The 19,842-nt window shown below is 43.5% G+C and overlaps 1 protein-coding gene across 3 annotated transcripts; it reads right to left on the reverse strand.

The window, feature by feature from the left end:
* Positions 1-1,099: 1,099 nt before the first annotated feature.
* ctdsplb (CTD (carboxy-terminal domain, RNA polymerase II, polypeptide A) small phosphatase-like b) lies at positions 1,100-19,532 on the reverse strand. 3 transcript variants are annotated; one of them, XM_042108625.1, is made up of 8 exons: positions 18,744-19,518; positions 9,920-10,077; positions 9,440-9,472; positions 8,187-8,288; positions 6,174-6,230; positions 5,279-5,371; positions 4,046-4,231; positions 1,100-3,816 (listed from the first exon to the last, which is right to left on the reverse strand). In XM_042108625.1, exons 1-8 carry the CDS (start codon positions 18,817-18,819, stop codon positions 3,691-3,693), a joined length of 831 nt encoding a protein of 276 aa, XP_041964559.1. In that variant the 5' UTR covers positions 18,820-19,518; the 3' UTR covers positions 1,100-3,690. The 3 variants fall into 3 exon arrangements, with proteins under 3 accessions (XP_041964559.1, XP_041964560.1, XP_041964561.1); XM_042108626.1 differs by lacking the exon at positions 9,440-9,472; XM_042108627.1 differs by lacking the exons at positions 1,100-3,816; positions 4,046-4,231; positions 5,279-5,371; positions 6,174-6,230 and adding an exon at positions 7,549-8,079 and having other exon boundaries at positions 18,744-19,532.
* Between the last annotated feature and the right edge of the window lie 310 nt (positions 19,533-19,842).

Raw genomic sequence — 19,842 nt, forward strand, 5'->3', positions numbered from 1 at the left:
TTCGTAGTAGGGGTTAATCGGGAAGTTACGCCACGTGATCAAGTTACTCTCGAAGTTACCCAGATAAGCCAGAAACCCCGCTTCGTAGTACAGGCCCCAGGAGTAGAACGAGCTGTTGTAAAACAATCTGGAGTACATGTTGCTCACACTTAAGATAACCATTACTGGTGATGGTTAAGATAAATATTACTGAACCACCTCTTAAATAGTCCTTAAATTACCACTTATCTTGTCCACCTCACAATCTGTCTCAGTATCAAATAAGTTATGTTCAGTAATGTAGCAGTGTATATTTATTTGTATGCCCTCATCTCAGTAAATGTAACAACAGAATTGCTCTCAGTTTTGTTGTCAATTGTTGTTACTTTTTGTCCTTTTGCTGTACCTTAGTAAACAGTGTCATAACAGGTAATCCTTTGCATTGCACTGGTTTTAGTGATTTAAGACTTAAGTGTTATTGATAAGTGCATAGTCCATTGAGAAACTGGATTTAGGCACAGAGTAAATGTTTGAGAATCACTTGTAACAAATGGCAATTTTATTTAATTTACCTACTGCGGTTTGCAATTGCACCCCCTTGTGTCAAGAGGCTGCCATAACTACAATGCCAGGTCAAACCTTCTCGGTCGAACCAGTCAAAAACTGGCAACATTCAAGTGATCAAAACCCACGTTGAAGGTAATTAGTCTTACAGAAGCTGTCCAGTTGCAATGACCCAGTTTATGTAGTAAAAGCTGAAAATGTTTTTGGTTGAACTATGGTTGATATGAATCTTAATTGGTAATATTCAGAAATATGAAGGAATTACAGCAGAAGATTCAGATTGTTGTTGAAAAAGATTTGGCAATGTAACAAGGAGGCCTCCGATCCTGCAAAATCTTTTTCAGTCACTAAGTTCATAACAAACTTCTCATATACATAGACAATGCATGGAGCTCTCATCATAGCCATTATTCTGAGTATTAAATACTAACAATATGGGCCTGTTGCATTTCTGTGTCCACTACATGTGATGTACAAGCATACAAATATACCCTTAATGTTCATTTTATTAAGACAGAATGAGACTGAGATAATTAATGACAAATTATATTAAAAGTTTGTCATAAAAAGGTGCTTTAATATAACAGGTCATAGTTTGGAAGAAATCTTTGCCATAAACCATGAATCATTTCACCATAAAAACATACTGCAAACACAGCACAGAACCTCCCCCCACCCCCCCCAAAGTCACAAACAACATTTCCAAGTTCGCTCTGTTGACTCTGCTCCAGACACATGCCATGAAAGTAATACTCAGAATGCATGTGAAAACACCTTAAGTACATAAACAAAGCTTTTTAAAAAAAAAAAAAAAAAAAAAAGAAACAAAAAAATACCATTTTGAGGAAACAGTTCATAAATACTGTGTCTTAAAAGTCCCTGCGTGGAGAGAAAAAGCTGCATGAGAAGAACAGCTGAACTTCCAAACAAAATAAATAAGTGACAAGAAACTAAAGGTACTAAACAAAGTGCTTGCAATAATCCGGTGGAAAAGATCCACAATGAGAGGCGCCAGGGTGACTGGGGTCATAGTCATACTGGCTGCCTGCGGGACAGACTCTACGACAGGCTCCTGCCCACAGGAAGGAAGGATGGACCAAAGGAGAAAGAGAGGCAGCAGCAGCAGCAGGAAAGGATTGGGTATGCAACATCTCAATTTAGCAGAACAGTGGGAAGCTTTCCTCTCGTGCATGTCAGAACAGATAAAAAAAGAGGAGGTAGAGCGAATGAAACAAATACACCAACACAGCCAGCAGCAACGTGGGAAACCCAGGAGACGGCATGAGAACGAGAGCAAGAGAGAACCAGGGGGCGTGACAAAGTCAGACTGAGGGAGGGACGGAGGGAGGGACGGAGGGAGGGAGATAGAATGATGGAGAGTGCGAGCGACAGAGAGAACTCGCTGCGTGTGATTTCCAGCAGAGCCAGCACACAACCCCCTGCTCCTCTCAGGCACTGTGGTGGGGCACGGCCTGCCCAGCAATCAGGCCAGACCACGTAGGGCTGCAGGGCGGCTGCTGAACTGCACTCAGCCAGACCCTTGGCTGCAGTCCAGTCAGCATGTCCTTCCCGGCTGACCCAGGTTTCATCGTCCGCCATGGAGCTGGAGGGCCCCTGTGGTCTGGACTGATGCTGGTGAACAGGACCGTATGAGGGGGCTAGCGCTATACTGTCTTGTCCCCCAGAGAGGCGCGTGTAGGGTACTGTACAATAGCAGCACTGGGCTGGGGACAGACACACAGTTGGGATTAAAATCAGGGAAAATAAAATCCAATCAGAGTGGCTCATTATACTGTAGGCTCAGAGAGATTGCTTTGAAAAAGCTAAAGTAAATGAAAGGGACACATTAGTAGTGCACTCAGTTGTGATAAGTCACCTTAGTGTTCTTAGTGTTCAAACTCTACAATGGTGCTTTAAATGGTGTACCTGTAAATCAGAAACGCAAGTAGGTGCCCAAGCCATTTATTCCAAAAGGCTTTTAAATCAAATCCCCAAAATGCAAAAAAAATAAATAAATAAAAAATAAAATTAAATCCAATTCTACAAAAATATACACAACATGAGATCTTAATTATGAAACTGGAAACCGGAAACTTGGCCTCTGAACGCCAATTAAAGCTGTCCAATGACCTACAGATAGTCCAAAACTCAGCCTTTGTTGATGTGGAGATGTTTGCCTGAGAAAAGCATCAACTGGATTACCAGCCATTGGCACTGCGCTTCTCACATTTGGCCTCGCCAGTTCAAATTGGCCGTTTTCCCTTTTAAAAGATGTCTTCAACAGCCACAATAAAAACATGTAAAACATCACAAATGCAAATTAATTCCTCGCAATTGTTAAGGACTAGTAAAAACAGACAAAATCCTACATATAATCAACAGCAAATATAATCACCTCTATATAAATGGCACAAGCTAGAGCAAACAAAAGAGAAACCTAGGATACGATGGTGAACATACAGCTTGCTTTCCATGGTTTTACACGTAAAACTCTTGGGCTTTAAGAACAGTGTTTCGTGAATACAAATATCCTGACCCATGTCCATTTTAAAGCAGATCATTTCCTTTAAAAGATTAGAGTTCTCTGTAAATATGGCATGTACAAAAATGTATTTTTTTTACTACTGTAAAAATAACATTCAAAAAAGGCACTTGCTTTTGATAAGAAAAGAAATGATGCCCCACAGTCCTTTGAAAATCACTGGAGACTGCATAGCAACAATACAAGGACCAGGTCAGACTTAGGACTTCCTCTTTTCCCAGAGAAGAATTAGGTTGTTGTTGTATTTTTTTGTGTGTTTCTTTGTTGATTTTTGGTTATTAATAAGCACTTGAGAAAACAAGAAAATCTCATCTCTTGTTTTATCATATAAAAAAAAAAACAAGTCGGTTGTGTCGATTTATGTGTTGCCCAGTTTTCAAAACAAGAGCTGCAGAAAGGTGTTACTGCAGATATAGCACTGCCATGAGGGCCCCAGTGAACCGTGTCCATCTGGAAGAGGGATTGGGGGTCGCGCACTCATACACACACACACACACACTCACGGCGGTGGCTGCAGTGCTGTTCAGCAGGAGGCCCTCTGGCCCGGGCCATGGGGGGTCTCTACGGCGGCCACAGCTGGGAAGGGGCCTATTGCGGCACAGCGGCTACCTGCCCCTCCAGTTCTCCAGCACTCCGTACACGTCCTCCTCCTTACTGAGTCCCTCAAAGAAAGGCAGCAGGTCCAGCAGCTCTGTGTCCGACATGTCATCAAACCACGACTGCACCGGCACCTGCCAATAAAAAATAAAGTGAAATCAAAATATCAAAACATTAGGCTCATTAGGACTCGTCTCCACCTGCATGTGAATGACACCATGTAGTGTAATTTTATACAATAATAATAATAATAATAATAATAATAATAATAATATTCAGTGTAATTTCATACAATGATAATAATATCATCCATAATTTCATACAATCCTATCAACCCGTCTGCCAAAGGCTATGGGAACTTACAGCATTTTCAGGATGGAAAATGTAAGATGCTGGCGAGTTATCCACAATGATGACATTTCTGAGCTCTCTGCCCAGGCGGCTGAGGTCTTTGACATAGTTGCCCCGGTGGAATACACAAGATTCCCGGAAAAGCCGTGCCGTGAACACACCCCACTGGTCCAGTAGGTCTGCAACGGGGTCTGCGTACTGTAGACGGGACAGAGGTAAGAGGGCAAAGGTCAAACTCAGTTCTCAGGTCTGGAAGACTAAGATCTTCTGCAAAACAACACCTCCATCAAGACACTGGGCTGACTCAACAAAGAGGTTGTGCCAAAAAGGGGTCCTGATGGTTCACACTTCACAGATATTGCACTCACAATTGTACTACAAAGCAAAATGAGTATCTCCCGTAAAACAAGTGAGTGAGAACCAGTCCTTGCTGCTACGAAAGACAACTCTACAGAAGACTCAAATCTACTCCTAAACACAAACCACTACACCGGACTAAAAACAGGACAAGATGTGCAGAGGACTCAATGACATGATTACTCTGCCTTTTATGTGGTGGTGACTAAAAATAAATAAATAAATCTCAACACCAACACTAAAACTGCATGACTATATGACCACACGACTATAGCAACTACCACTGCCATTTAACTAGAGCTCTGAGGTTGGCTACACTACTAAAGCACCTGGCACACTGACTTGGAGTGTGTCACCCTTCACATGGAAACACTTACCCATGCCAACTAAAACCACTGGCACGCAGAGAAAGAGAGAAGGAGAGATTAGGCTAGCAAGCACATACTCCGACAGAGACCCTGCCATGCCACCCAGCTGCTAGAGCTCAAACAGGCATGAGCTGTGCTACTGGCTGAGACACCCGCGTAGGGCACACAGAAATGTTTTTGCTTCTGGTGATGTTAAAAGAGAGACAAAATAGCACAACATTGCTGACTTAATGAGGCACGCCACATTCTAAACTGACATTAGTCCATCCGAAATGTACGTTTATTATTAAATTAAGCAGTTAGCAGCGTTGCACTATTACTCTTTTCTGTCGTCCTATACCTTTGATATACTCTAAATGGAAAAAATAAATAAATTAATAAATGAGGGGGGAACAAATCCAACGTGTGCAGATTTCCCTTTTCCTTTGGTTCATTTCACGGTGACGTTTAAACTTCCCTTGCTTCCAGTCATACAGGGTTTTAGTGTGGTGCGGTGGCATGTGGGGTGTGGTGGCCAAACCTTGGCTAGGCTGGCTGTGAAGAGCACACACTCAAACAGCTCCCCCATCTTCTGCAGGAACTCATCTACGTGAGGCCGCTTCAACACATACACCTGGAGCGCAAAAACAACACATCAGTAATCCAGACGGGGTGGGGGTGGGGGGGGTAAACTGAAGACTTTTCAGGACCATGTTAAGACTCTTATGAATGAAAGAAATTAAAGTAATGAAGGAAATCCCAGGAGATTCAAAGAATTATTAGCAAAGTAAATACATTTGTGTAGTTTCTATAGAAATCCAGAGAACAGTTTTTAACAAGTTATCAGTTCCACACAATCATTTTATTACTGTGATGTACTGTATCTATACTGTTGAGAGAAACAAACAATGTCAAACATCAATCTATGCTGCTAAAAAAAAAAAAAAAATTAACACTTTTGAATATAACATTATTCGATCACCTAAGCATATTAGTACATTAGTGCATAATGTCTTAATGTATAACCATGATACTGAGCCTCAAATACCACATATCCTGAATCCCTCAAACAAATCCTCGACAACCCTTAGACACATCATATTTGTCTGTGATTGAAATCAGTCGATTCAATCAGTCCTAAATGGCTTGTCCGCATGTTCCCATGAAGAACAGAAGCCAACACCCAGTGCAAGTAATCAGGAATAGGCCACCCAGGGTATGCACAGCCTATCCTGGATTACTTGAACAGGGTCATGGCCCGAGTAGCCACTGTCGCTGCACATTTCTGGACATGGGCTGAGGGAGATCAGTGACAGACGCAGCAGGCAGCCATCGCCTGTGGTGGCTTCGGACCAGCAGCTGGACGAATCTGCAGGGCTCTCACTCACAACTGGGAAAACACAAACACACAGCACCCTCCTCCTGCTCCACATTACCTGGTGAACTGTGCCGTCAATCTCCACTGGAACGATGAAATCAGCATTGCTGATGGGCTGCAAGACAAGAGCAGAGGGGAGCTCAGGCAGATGTCACTGGCACGCTTATCACATCTTGAATGAGATCAGAAGAGCTCACTCTCAGCAACACAGAATCTACACAAGACCCTAAAATGAGCAGTATGTCTTGCCAAAATAAACTGGCTCCACAGCTGGCAGTGCTCATGAATTAAAGTCAGAGGGACGAGAGAGGAGGCCATCAGAGGCACTTGTTTTTGAAGAGCTCTTCACAAGTTACTTTTATTTCACAGTGCACCTCCTGCTGCAATACAACAAACTGACAGCAGGAGGCATCCTTACCCTTCATAGTAACAAGCCTCGGTGTCATCTTAGATGCAGAGTTAAGTTTTAAGCCCCATATCAGTAAAGTTACTCAGACAGCCTATTTCCACTTGAGAAACATTGCCAAAGTGCGGCCCTTTTTAACTCAACAAGATGCAGAAAAACTAATTCACGCCTTTATCACTAGCAGGTTAGACTACTGCAATGCACTTTTCACTGGTCTTCCCAAAAAACATCTAAAGAAATTGGCACTCATACAGAACTCTGCGGCTAGACTTTTAACTAAGACTAAGAAGAGAGAACACATCACCCCTGTGTTGGCTGAACTGCACTGGCTCCCTATTTCCTATAGAATTGATTTTAAGGTTATGTTAATTACTTACAAAGCTCTGAATGGCATAGCACCTTCATATATCTCTGAGCTTTTAATATCTTATCAACCACAAAGGAAACTTAGATCATCCAATTCTAATCTTTTAATCGTACCCAAAGTGCTCCACAAACAAAGTGGAGAAGCTGCGTTTATCTATTATGCCCCCAAACTATGGAACACCCTGCCTCTGTACATCAAGCAGGCGAGTTCAGTAAATATTTTTAAAAAAGATCTGAAAACATACCTGTACAGGAAAGCTTTTAGTTAACTCATCTTATCCTGTAGACTACATTTTCAGATTATTCTACATCTGCTACTATTGGAGGGCGCAGCCAGCCAGAAGCAGATGGGCTCCCCCTATTAAGTCAGGTTCTGCTCAAGGTTTCTTCCTGGAATATGGGAGTTTTTCCTTGCCACAGTTGCCATATGGCGTGCTTGTGGGGGGTAAGAGGGTTAAGGCTGCCAGTCTTATGACGTCATTTTCTATATTTTTGATATGTTGCTGAGTATAACATAAACAGCAAAGAAAAGTGATTGATAATGACTGACTGACTATTATTGTGTTACATGCTTCAAATGTAAAGCACTTTGAGCTGCATTCTGTGTATGAAAGGTGCTATACAAATAAAGCTTTATTATTATTATTATTTATTATTCATCATATAAAGACAGCAGGCTTAAACCTTTTACAGTCACCAGATTTTAAAACAACTTTCATGCTTGTGCTCAAATTTGTTCCTTCAAATGTCACAGCTATACAGCTACACAGCTAGTATACGGTTATAAACAGTTCAACTGAGTGGATGCCTGTCCACTGCCCTCTATCCTCTGATTGCTCTTGAAATGGGTAAGAAGGATTATGACCCATTCAGGCAGGTTTTAATCTGCAACTGAGAAGCAACTGCAGTCAGCTGTTACTTGGTCTTTCAGAAAAAAACGTTTATTTCCCACCCTCTCTCTCTCTCCCACTCCCTCTCGCTCCCTCACAAAGGACAAGTAAGTTGAGCCACCCAAACTGTGCCCTATCCATTGCTGTCCAGCCCTCTCCTGCCTCTGGAGTGGTAGATGTGTCCTGACTGCCCAGTCATCCTGGATGGGGCCACGCACACTGAGCAGTAGAATCTGATGGAAATGGGTCATCCGTGAACCACCACATCCACCGCTGCTGCAGCAGCAGCAGCAGCGAGAGGCCTGCGCGTGGCAGGCCATTCAGAGGCAGGAGGGGGGGTTATTATGGGGTGTACTCTGACGTCTGTCTGATGGGCAGTATGTGTGTGTGACATATAGCAAGCGGTTACCTTAAACGAGCTGTGCACCAGGGTCTCGTCCAGGTCGATCACGACACACTTCTTGTCGTAATCGTTTATGTTAACCTCAGGGAGGAGGTATTTCGCTGGGGGCTTGAGAGGGAGAATAAGAGAGAGAGAGAGAGAGAGAGAGAGAGAGAGAGAGAGAGAGAGAGAGAGAGAGAAAAAGAGAACAAGAGGTCATATAAATGTAAGCGGGAAGATGATAACGGAGAGCAGAGCGAGATTCTGATGAGTGGTTAAGATGAAGTCAGCAGAAAAGCTTTTGTTAAAGCAGCACTAACATGTTAAAGAATACTCTGAACAAATCAATCAATCAATAAGCTTATTCTGCCATCCAAACTGTGCCCTATCCACTGCTGTCCAGCCCTCTCCTGCCTCTGGAGCCGTAGATGTGTCCTGAGAGAGCAGCGTGTAGGCAGCACACTTCATTGGCTTCCTTGTTAGATTCATTCAGTGGCTTCTACAGTTAATGGCTAACACTTAAATCCCTTTGGCTAAGTGGATCATTGGGGCTCAGCTCTATGGAGAGGTTGATTTAAAAGGTAGTAAACAGGAAGTCTAACCAGTCTAACAAGTTAGTTCAAGTTGTTAGTTCTCACCACACTAGACATGTAGTCATGTTTTCAACCTCTCCCCTACAGCCTTTACCCTTGAATGAGTACTTGGCACACTTGAGAATGCTGATCATGGCTAAGATCTCTCCCATCCACTTTCCTTTTTATAAGTTCAAAGGGCTCATGAGTCCTAGAGAACAGGCCCTGCCCTGTGGGGGACATTATGAGAAGTGACCGTTCAGGCTCCAGGCTCTCAGTATAGAGTAGGAAGAGGGAGAGTGACTGCAGCTGGATGGATCGCAATCTTCTAGTTTCATCGGGCTCATGTTACCTTGGCAAATGCCTCAGACCAATCTGGCAGTGGGGTCGTGGTATTCAGTCCAAAAAATGTGTAATGGATACAGATACAGTATTCCTTAAATGCCATCCTCTTCAGGGTGTGTAATGCAAACACACTTTTCACTACAGTTATGCAAGAGCTCTCATGACCGTAAAGCTAAATATAACCGGAGAGGAGCCAGGTTAAAATGAGGAAAAGTACGTTTCCCACAATCCAATTTAGTAATTTTAAAAAGGTAAACATAATACAATAGCAAAGCTAAATAGCTGTAGGAAGCTTCTTGTGTGCATGCAGGCATACAGACACACAACATGCAGAAAAAGACAAGAAAAATAGGCAATACATACACTAGGGATAGAGATGACCTCAACCTGGGCACACTGGGGCACAGGCCACATGAGGACATTTGGATGAGAAGGAGGACACACAGGGATAGAGACAAACAGGAAGAGAGAGAGAGACAGAGAGAGAAAAAGAGAGAGAGAGAGAGAGAGAGAGAGAGAGAGAGGATGAGAAGTACATTGAGTGAGGCAACACAGAAAGAGAACATACAGTAGGACCATCTACAACACTAGAGAGATACAATTGCAGCAAAGTGTTCTGGAGAGAGTTGTGTAGTATCATTTCCAAACAGGAACTTCACAGGGATCACTCACAATCCAACCTGCTGGAGCTCAAGGTCACGAATGGCACAGCAGGCCAGTGTGTGCGTGTACGTGCATGTGTGTTTGTGTACGTGCATGTATGCGTGTGTTTGTTTTGTGTGTGTGCGTAAGTGTGTGTGTGTTCTGTGTGTGTGCGCGTGTGTGGGGTCCTGATCTGCTTACCTTGGGTGGAGCTCCGTTCTCCTCCACAGGGGGAGGCAGGGCGCTGGTGTTGTTGTTGGTGGCCGGCGGTTCCACATTGTAGCTCCTGAAGCAGCAGAAGAGCGAGCTGAAGATGCTCCGGCTCCTCTGTTTCTTTAAGCTGCTGTTGGACAGCGAGACTGTGGGAGGAGAGAAGGGAGAGGAAGAGCGGAAAAAAGAAGGGGAAAAAAAAGAGACAGATTTAGGTTGGAAAACAAAAACATGAAAAACACTTCAAACCACATCAGAACGTTCCTGGGATCCCAGCAGTATGCTAGGAGCTTGTCGGTGGGATGACAATTCTAATTCTAATTCTCGAGGTCACGTGTACAATATGGACGGAAGCAGAGTGTAGTGTTCATTCTAGATGTGGTAAAAGATTTCAGAGTATGGCAGTGGCAAGAGCCACAAATGTTTGCCCCTGCACTGCCTTAAAGCTGATGTTTGTTAACAATAAACCCACTGGCTCTGAAAACACAATCCTATGACTGAATGGCTCACATAAAGAAAACAATACTGTGGTACTAGCAGGACATGATTTTGGCAGTCACCCTCGATCCCTCCCTCTCACACACAAATACCTCTCTCATTCCAGGTCAGCACAGAGAACTAAATTCTGCCACTGGTGTCAGCAGTGGGGGGGTGGGGGTGGGGGGGGGGGGTGGATTTAAATTAGAAAATAACAAGAGTGGGAGATGTAGAGAGAAAGAAATAAAATCTCCCACCCCCCTTTCCCAACGCAATCCCCATTAAGGCTGCCCAATCCCTCTCCCCTTCAGCCATTGGCTGCCATCCACACCTCCATTTTAAGCCCCTGCTAATATTCTCCCTCTTTCCCTTTGCGTGGCGTCTGGGTGAGCATGGTGGCACGCACGGAGTGACAGGGTAGGAGGAGAAAGGGGAGGAGGGGAACAAGGGAGGCGCTAGGCAACACTATGGCCTATGAGAGGGTGGCATTCCTCTCCCGCCCCCTCCAGACGAGGCAGAGGCTCTCCCCAATTGTCGCGTATAAACACACACATACACACAGAGCCAAAACCAAAGACCACATGCACATACCCCAATTAAACTCACACACACACACACACACACACACAGGGAAACAGAGACGTGCCTCCTGTCAAAACACCACCACATGAATGTTCCTATGGGGAAAGCAGGCACTGCGGCACAAGTTAAAGCATGCTACGGTTTTTTTTCTGCTGAAAAACAGTCAATAAGGCTTCACAGACCAAACATAATTAAAGAAGGTACTTTCCCATATAAACCATTTTCATTAGTCTCTGTGAAGTGACTACTAAATAAATATAACCCATTCTGTGGAGTGGACAAATTAAAAAGCAGACAGGGAGAGAGTAATATGTCAGTTGTGTGAGTGATCATCAACCCGCTCTGATGAATGCCCTGCTTCCTGAAAGCCCTGCTGCCGAGATGAGCATGTCGGTGGGGATGAGGGTTTATGTAATCCAAAGGGACGATTGCAATTCTTGCTGGGGCAGAAGTTGGAGACATTGATCAGAGGAGACGGCAATCAGATACCATCAGAACTGCAGCAGTGGGAGAGCACAGCTGTCTCCAAGACTCCTTTCGGGTTTGTCCCTCCCTCTCTCCCCTTTCATTCTGGATGAGTGTTATTTTCCACCCTCCCTCCATTTCCCCTCTCTCCATTACTTTTCTATTGTGGTTTCTCTCTTCTCCTTATCAGGTCTGTACCCCCCCCTCCCCCCCCTCCCCCCCCCCATCTCCTCTACCATCTCAGTAAGATGAGCCTACAAGAACTCTCAGGCGGCTTTTAATCCTAATGTGATGCAGGAATTCCAAGGAGATGGGGAACTGTCAGAGTTGCAGCGGGTATCCAGCCCTACGGTTTAATGGCTGATGAAAACTTTACTGGATTTTCAAATGCCAGTACAATTGTCAGTTAGTTCCAGGCCTTACCAGCCAACAGACCAGGGCTCTGATGTGGAATGCAAACATTCACCATTCCTTCGTGCCAACTGAACACATTTTCCCCATGCCACTTGACCCTTACATCTTTCAAGCGAAAGAGACGTTAGATGCGAGCCTCGCTGGCCTGCTACTGAGAACAGAAGTCTATGTGCAGTGCAGGTTGTTTCTCACCACTGGGGCCCAGTTTGGTTTAGATTAGACCCTGAGCTTGCTAAGGAGGTATATAACACTGTCAACACCCATTCAACAATTTCCTCATGAAAATCAAGAAATAAAATATTTGCCATAGGAGCCCCTCCTGAAATAGCAATGCACCTCACAATTACAGTGCAATGTAACCTGTAGTGTTTGTGTCAGAGAATACCGGTCATGGTTTAGTCTGGTTTAAGCATAGGCCTATATTTCCTCAGGGGCATTGTGTTAATTCAAAACAGTTGGAAGGATTCCCTGGCTCTCCTCTGCAAAGGCAGCACTGGATGTCCTCAAACAAGAAAAGGGATCAATCACAGCTCTTCTCAGCTTAAAGCAGGCAAGAGGCACAGCTGGCATACCTGTGAGGCAGCATAATGACAAGAGACAGGTGCACTCACACTTAAAAATGGGTGGCCAAAGATACGCCAGGACCAATCTAGAGGTGCCGACACGTAGGTCAAACGGCACAAGTGTGCCATTACAGCAATAATGCCCCAGTTTTAGAGGTTTTGGCTATAAAAAAAGAAAGAGAGCTTTGGAGTACTTTATTTTTATTTTCTACACTGCACCAAATCCAGCATGGGCTGTCTAATTTGGGGGATGTGTGCTTTTTCAGCCTCTAAACCTCTTCAGCACCACTTCTGCCAGCCAGAAACCCTAGGCCAGACTGGTGGGTGGGGTGTTGGCTCTTAAAACAAACCAACATACTTTATCACACATCTTATAACAAGGGGGTTGTTGAGCAAAAAAGCAACACACTCAGAGAGTGCTATCTGTCGTCTTGCTTTGGAAGCTCATTAATGGCTCTGTATACCCACAGAGATGCCATGTCCTGCACCTCATCACAGGGCAAACACAAACTAGTCACGGCACAACCTTGGAGTGCGATGACGGGTGGGTCTCTTGCCATGCCATACAACAACAGGTTTGAGTCATTTTTGGCTGGGTAAGTGAGCCTGTAAGAGGAGCCCATTCAGACTAACCATGACCTCATGCTCCCGGGCACCCAACAGGTTACCCTCCATCCTCCCAGAATGAGGCAGCTTTTAATAGCCACAGCCACCAGCCAACCAACTATGCCTCAAATCCACCAGAAGCAGGCCCACAAGCCCAGCTGTCTACAGTTGCTGCTAACACTGCAGGACTGCTGCTATGAGAGAGAAAGATAGTAACTGATGCCTTAAGGCCACGGACTGAGTGTCTGTAAGTGACAGGGTACAGCCGGTACAAGCACTATGCATCTACGGAGCAGGTAGTGAGACTAAATCTGACTCACATGCTAAGCTAAGTACACAGCAGATGACTGAAGCATGACAAAATTGCCAGGAAATACTGTATCTATTAATTTCTTTTAACCCTGTGACCCATGGCAGTGTCATGTCAAATTGACAATATAGTCACATTTGTTTTCTGAGGATTGTAATCAGTCAAATGAAGGAGAATTTAAGCTGATGAATAAACAGGAACATAAAGGGAGGCTGACAGGAATAGTCGTGCATCATCACACTTCTATCGCTCTGACCTCCCTGGGTCAACCATGGCACCGATCTGAAAAGGGGCAACCTGCCCTCCTGCCGTCCCAGGAGTCAGTCCACAGTATCGGAGAGAGGATCTCCATGATGACACACTGTCCCTGTTTTAATGGTCATGTCTGCAGCAGCCCTGAGGGAGGACAAGTACTAGAGTGATTCATCCTCCATCAGAGACAAACACACACACACACACACACACACACACACGGCACGGGGTGCAGAATAGAAGTTGTACAGGGCAGGCATATGCCAGCGGTGTATGTGAGTGTAGGCAAGACAGAGAAAGTGCATTGCTGCTTTTCTACTCTGCGCTTCTATGGGGGAAAAAGAAAAACCCTTCATGTACATCAACATCATCAACATGAGCCTACGTCATGTAAAACATGAGAAATCCAGTGAAGCAAGCACTGAGGCCTGTGTTGTAAAAAATAAACAAATCCGTTTGCCCTTGCTGCCCTATGCTTTATCTGGCTGTCCAGATGGGGAAACCCAAAGGACTCAGGGTCAAAGCTTGCCAAATCAACAGGAAGGTTCTTAGCTGTGCTAACGGGCCGAGTGTAAACATGTGCAAATAGTCATATTTGCACATAGCCTTGTACAGGTCAAAACTGCAACGCAGTAGCAAGGTACAGGGGCAGGTAAACAAGGAGTCTTACCATTCAATTTAACCATTCTGCTTTGGGTCTACATTCACATGAGAGAACGTTTTATATGAAAGCTTTTGACAGATGAAAGATTTGAACTATGAACAGTTTGATGATCTTATTTGACAGCTAATAGTTCAAGACTCATTCTTGACATCGGATGAAAGTCAACAGAAAATACCTCCATAATCAGTGCACCCCCCAGCCCTACACTGTTAACAGTTTCAAAACAGCAGATACAATGTAAAGTTGATCCAATCCATGTGGGGTAAATCACATCATAAACTGTGCTCAATCCTGTCAAACACCACTGCCTAATGAAGGCTAATTCACTTCATTGGATTGGCTGGCTTGTATCCGATTCTCTGGAGCACATAAACCACTTAAGGTCAGGGGCAGTAGCACTAACTGATAACAGACTGGCCTGGCGCAGGCAGGGCTGCTGTACTGGAGCCAAATGGCTGAAAGCTGCTCTCACAACGGCACAGTCAGAGAGTCAGGGCCAGGCTGGACTGGTCAGAGAGCTGCTGATCAGGCAGACTGATCTTTCCGCAATCAATCAAATGAGCATCTGCAGCTAGAGGAAAGCACATGCGTGTGCACACACACACACATCCACACACAAAGGCAGAGGAGCAGAGGTTAGGGCCTGGAAGCTGTCCGTCATGTGTTCAACACTGAGGCGGACATCCTTACCAGAGGCAACATTCCCACCATTGCTGGCCAATAGTGCAGGATCTAGCCTATGTGCGGTCATTTCCGCTTGTGGGCAGAACTGACAGAAGGGGGAAATGGTAACTAAGTAGACATGACACGCTGGCATATTCTGACAAGAACAAGGAACAGAAAATTTACCCAAGAGTGGTGGTTTTTTTTTTTGGAATATCCTTAATTTAAACTCAAATATTCAGTCAAGTAAGCATTTGGACAGTGACAGATTTTTTTTACATTTTGCCTCTGTACACCATCACAATGAATCCAAGAGGACGCATCAATATGTGCCAGAAATGTATAGACTCAACTTCAATTCAAGGTGCTGAACAAATAAACTGCATTAACCATCTAGGAATTACCGCCATACAGTAGATCAAGGCTCAAAAGTAATTGAACAAACATACCTAACTATGATTATTATGATTAGATTTAATACTTGTATTAAAATCATGTGCAGTCAATAACTGCCTTAAGTATGGAGCCCATAGACATCAGACTGCAGCCTCCTCCAGTTGCTACTTATCTGTGGGTCTTTCAGCCTTTATTTGTCTTCAGTGGGTGACAAGCACGCTCAATTGGGGACTGCCTAGGTCATTGAATAGCTTATTCAATTTCCATGCCCCAAGAAATTCTTGGGTTACTTTTGCAGTATGTTTAGGCTATTATTAATATCATCATTTTACACTAATATGAAGCACAGTCCCAGTTTTGCAGCATTTAGCTGAATCTCAGCAGTAAGTAAGTACACAATAGAATCAATCCGTCTACTTCTATTAGCAGTCACTCAACACAAAACACCAGTGACTGCTCCATTGGCAGCCATACGTGGCAATGCCATAACATCACCTTCATCCACATCAATCGGTCTCAAAAACCAAGGCCTATAACAATATTTCTGTTCAAATCCTTTCTCTACATATTTCAGCATTTGGCATCATTTCAGTTTTACAGCCTGACAAGCACACTATCTCTGGGAAGCCATGTTTGGACATTGTTTTGAAGTATTATTAAGTATTCATCATCAGACCAAACCTTTTAGTGGTCAAGTCATACTGAGAACATCTGTCCTTCATCCTACAAAGTCTGGTCAGGCTAGGGCCACTACTTTCTAAGACATAAATGGCCAAACATGGCTTCCAAGATCAGGAATTTTGAAAGTATTACCGTAATTACAATATCAAGGGCCCACAATTCTGAGATCTTTAGGTTAAATCTTGGTTTCATCTGCCCAAAGAATCCTGTTTTCTACTTAAGTCTAATCTGGCAGCCTTGAGTAAAACTACTGGTAGTTTGTGCCCTGTTGTAAACGCAATTTATTTATATTCATACAGGCATCTTTTCCTTGTGGACTTTGATAATGATATGTCTACTTCCTCAAGAGTGTCCTTGACTTGTATAGATGTTCATGAATGTTTTTTCTTTTCTTTTTTTTTTTCCTTCAAGGAGAGAATTCTGGCAAACATCCACCTTAGGCCTAGTCCACACGTACCAAACCGATCTTTTTTTCCTCCATCTTCCCTGGAACCGTATCAAGAATATTTGTGTCCAAACGGATCCATCTCAACACGTTACTTCATATATGAGGCCTATAGGTGGCACTGTTTGTTACAGAAATTTATAAAGCTTGCGTGCTGTAGGCTATACAAACAGACGGAGTAGGCTACGACATAAATGACTAGTGCAAGGACACCAGAATTGTTTGTGTGGACTGATAGTGAACTGTCAACTGTAGTCAACTGTAAAACTAATAAACTTCATTTTTACAGTTTGTGAAGGGTGCAGTCCCGTCCTTGATTTGGCTAACGCAGGTACAAATAATCTCCTTTACTTTCTTTGGTTGTAGGATAGTCCGCGATTCACATTAGTTTTGGCTATATAGGCTACTAAACGCTAGGCCTACCCAAGTCCTAGACTATTCCGTCACCACATTATAATAATATTGCTATACCTTCGTTAGTAACAGTCGATACTTTTGCCAGCATCAAATCGCGCATTCCCTTTTAGTGCGCATCTACCATAGGCTTAACATGAGTTCTAAGCGTCTTTGTATGCTCATATCTGACTTCACTACACTATGAATGCATTTATTTATGTTGTAAGACATGCAAAATAAATGAATGACACCGGCACTACGCACAAATGAATTTAAACTTACACCGCACTTCCCTAATAACTTCTGACTAGTTCTCTCTCGTCACTGACAGTAGCTAGAATGCATAAAAAAAACACCGGGGAAAACACTGTTCAGTCCACCAAGTCATAAGCTACTGGCGCTGCACAGCACCAGTTGTGATAATTATCCTACTGAGTGTAATCGTAGGTAATGTCATGTATGAAAACTAGTATTGTTAGGAAATACTATAAGTGTCAAGTCCAGGGCAGCTGAGGTGTGGCGATGACATCATCAATACGCAAGTAGCCTATGCGGTTTCGCCGTCCAAACGAACTCACAAGGGCTACGGTTTCAGATTTTTCCACCCTGGGACCTGGTTTTTAAAAAAAGTGCGGTTTCGTGCAGTGCGTTTACAGGATTCGTTTGGACGATCGGCCAAGATGTAGCAAAACCGGTGCGTTTAACCCAAAAAGCGTCTCCGTGTGGACGGGGCCTTAGTCATCTTCAGTGGTCTTCCAGGCCTTCTTGTTTGGCTGAGCTCACCAATGCATTTCTTCCTTCTTTTGCTGATTTGGCCTCTCCTTACATTCCTGCTATCTGTCTGATGTTTGTTTTGTTTTCAGCCCAATTATGACCTCATGTTTGACCTCATGTTTGTCATGAGTGCAAACAGGCCAACATTGGCAATTAAATTGCTTGTCAGTCAGTTGTTCAATTACTTTGCAGCCTCAAAGATGGGGGTGACCATGTCCAAAAATGGCTGTAATTCATTAACAAGTTGATCATGTTCAACTCCTTGCTGAAAGTATACACACTTCAAGCACAAATTTGGCTAAAGTCTAATCTAATCTGTATCTATGTTGTTTGAGTTTACAAATTAAAAATTGACGGCTAACTAGATAAGCTTCCACCCCTAAGTAACGTTATGCATTCAAATTAAATGACGCTAGTTGCTTTTATGATGTGGCCTCACTTTGCGAATGTCACCCATGAGCCCATCATAATAATCAAATCTATCAGATTAAGTTCGCACACAAAGCATGTTTTACTCCTTGATAGCTTTGTGGACGTGTGGTTTGCCAATAACTCCACGATCAGAATTTTTATTTTAAAGGTATTATTTGCCCACATTGTTTATGATGTCCACCCGGCCTATTTCTAGAGCTGTAAAAAGAGTTGAGCTGCACTCGAATGCCAGCATCTAAGCAGCTGCTGTGTCACTCTGCGTAATGTGAATGGGAATTAGGTGACAACAATTGTGTCATTCTGTGGACATTTCATCGTCAAATACAATGTGGCCATCGTAACCTAAAAGTCGACACGGACGTAATGAGCTACTGTTACAAACTTGCGACGACCGAAATTTTAGACAGGCAGTAAGCAGCATTTGATAGATAGAAGTCCCGCCAGTAACGGGAACAAACATGTTAACGTTAGCCGTCAAGCTATCTACATTTTTCATAAGTTTTATACAGCGTTTAGTCTTGACGTGTACGCCAATAAACGTTGTCTATCACACGACAGTTTGACTGTTATGGAAAACATTCGTTTATCTCCCGCACCAACATGAGTCCGTGTGAAACTATCCATGTGATGATAGCAGTACACATAGAATAAGAAAAACAACGTTAGAAGCCAAAACGTTATCACTACTTTCTTACCCTTTTCTTGAGTTGACGATAATATCTCCTCCTCCTTTGGGTTGGTAACCTGCGTAATTATGGACGTGTTGTCCATGGAAACAACAGTTCAATCCTTAGTGGTTTTCTTTTTCTTTTCAGTATCAGCTGTTGGCGAGATGACTTGCAAGTCCCGCAGAAATAAACTGGTTTGAGTAGCTGTGGTCCTCTAGCTAACGATAGTAGTGGATGTTAATGGCAGCTAGCCAGCTAGCTAGCCACACAGCTATCAGTGGCTAACACTCGCAGTGTTAGCTGGCTATTAATGTTAGCTTTCCTATGTAGTACTAGCTAACGTTAGTTCACGAAACACCACTGCAACGGCGGTGTTGTGTTCGTTTTTAATCCGTCAGTACGCAGTGAAAATGGGACTAAACGCATACCGCTAAATATATAAACAAAATCTAAAACACGCCAAAGTCAAGCCAAAATTATTCTGGCACAAAACAGGCCCCCAAGTATCCAATGTTTAACATTCGCTAGCTATCTTGCTAATCTGTGTAAACTGTAAACGTTTGCCACAGCGATCTATCTACCAAGCTAGCGATCTATTGGCTAGCTACAAGACTATGATAATAATGAAAATGTCCGTTTAGGAAGCCTTGTTTACGGTCGAGCAATATCTGACATTTAGCATGAAGGGTAACGTTATCCAGCTTCATTAAAGACTTCTTTCAATGCAGGATTTTAATCTGTGCTCCCGGTCCAACATGGAGGCTTTCACGTTAAGTGTTTGGTATTCGCGAGACAGATTTGAAGCACTGAGCTGAGCTGGAGAAGGAGGCGGTTTCTAGGAACCCCCTCCCCTCTTATTAAACACAAAAACAATGTGTGTGTGCTCTAGGCTACCAATTCGCAGTCTTTGTACCTTGGCCAGTGCAATTACACGTATTACATTACACTTATCGTAATGAAAGGTAGAAAAATAAAATGAACAAACGACACATTGTCACGTCATTGTAATGCATTATAAAATATTAAATAAAACAATATGTTAGGCGTGTTGGTGTTGTGGTCCTACATAATAGGCATCTCAATAACAGATGCCAAAAACAAAAAGAGAAAGAACATAGGCCATTTT

Source organism: Alosa sapidissima, chromosome 1 (genome assembly GCF_018492685.1).
Source record: "Alosa sapidissima isolate fAloSap1 chromosome 1, fAloSap1.pri, whole genome shotgun sequence".
Lineage (NCBI taxonomy): Eukaryota > Metazoa > Chordata > Actinopteri > Clupeiformes > Clupeidae > Alosa > Alosa sapidissima.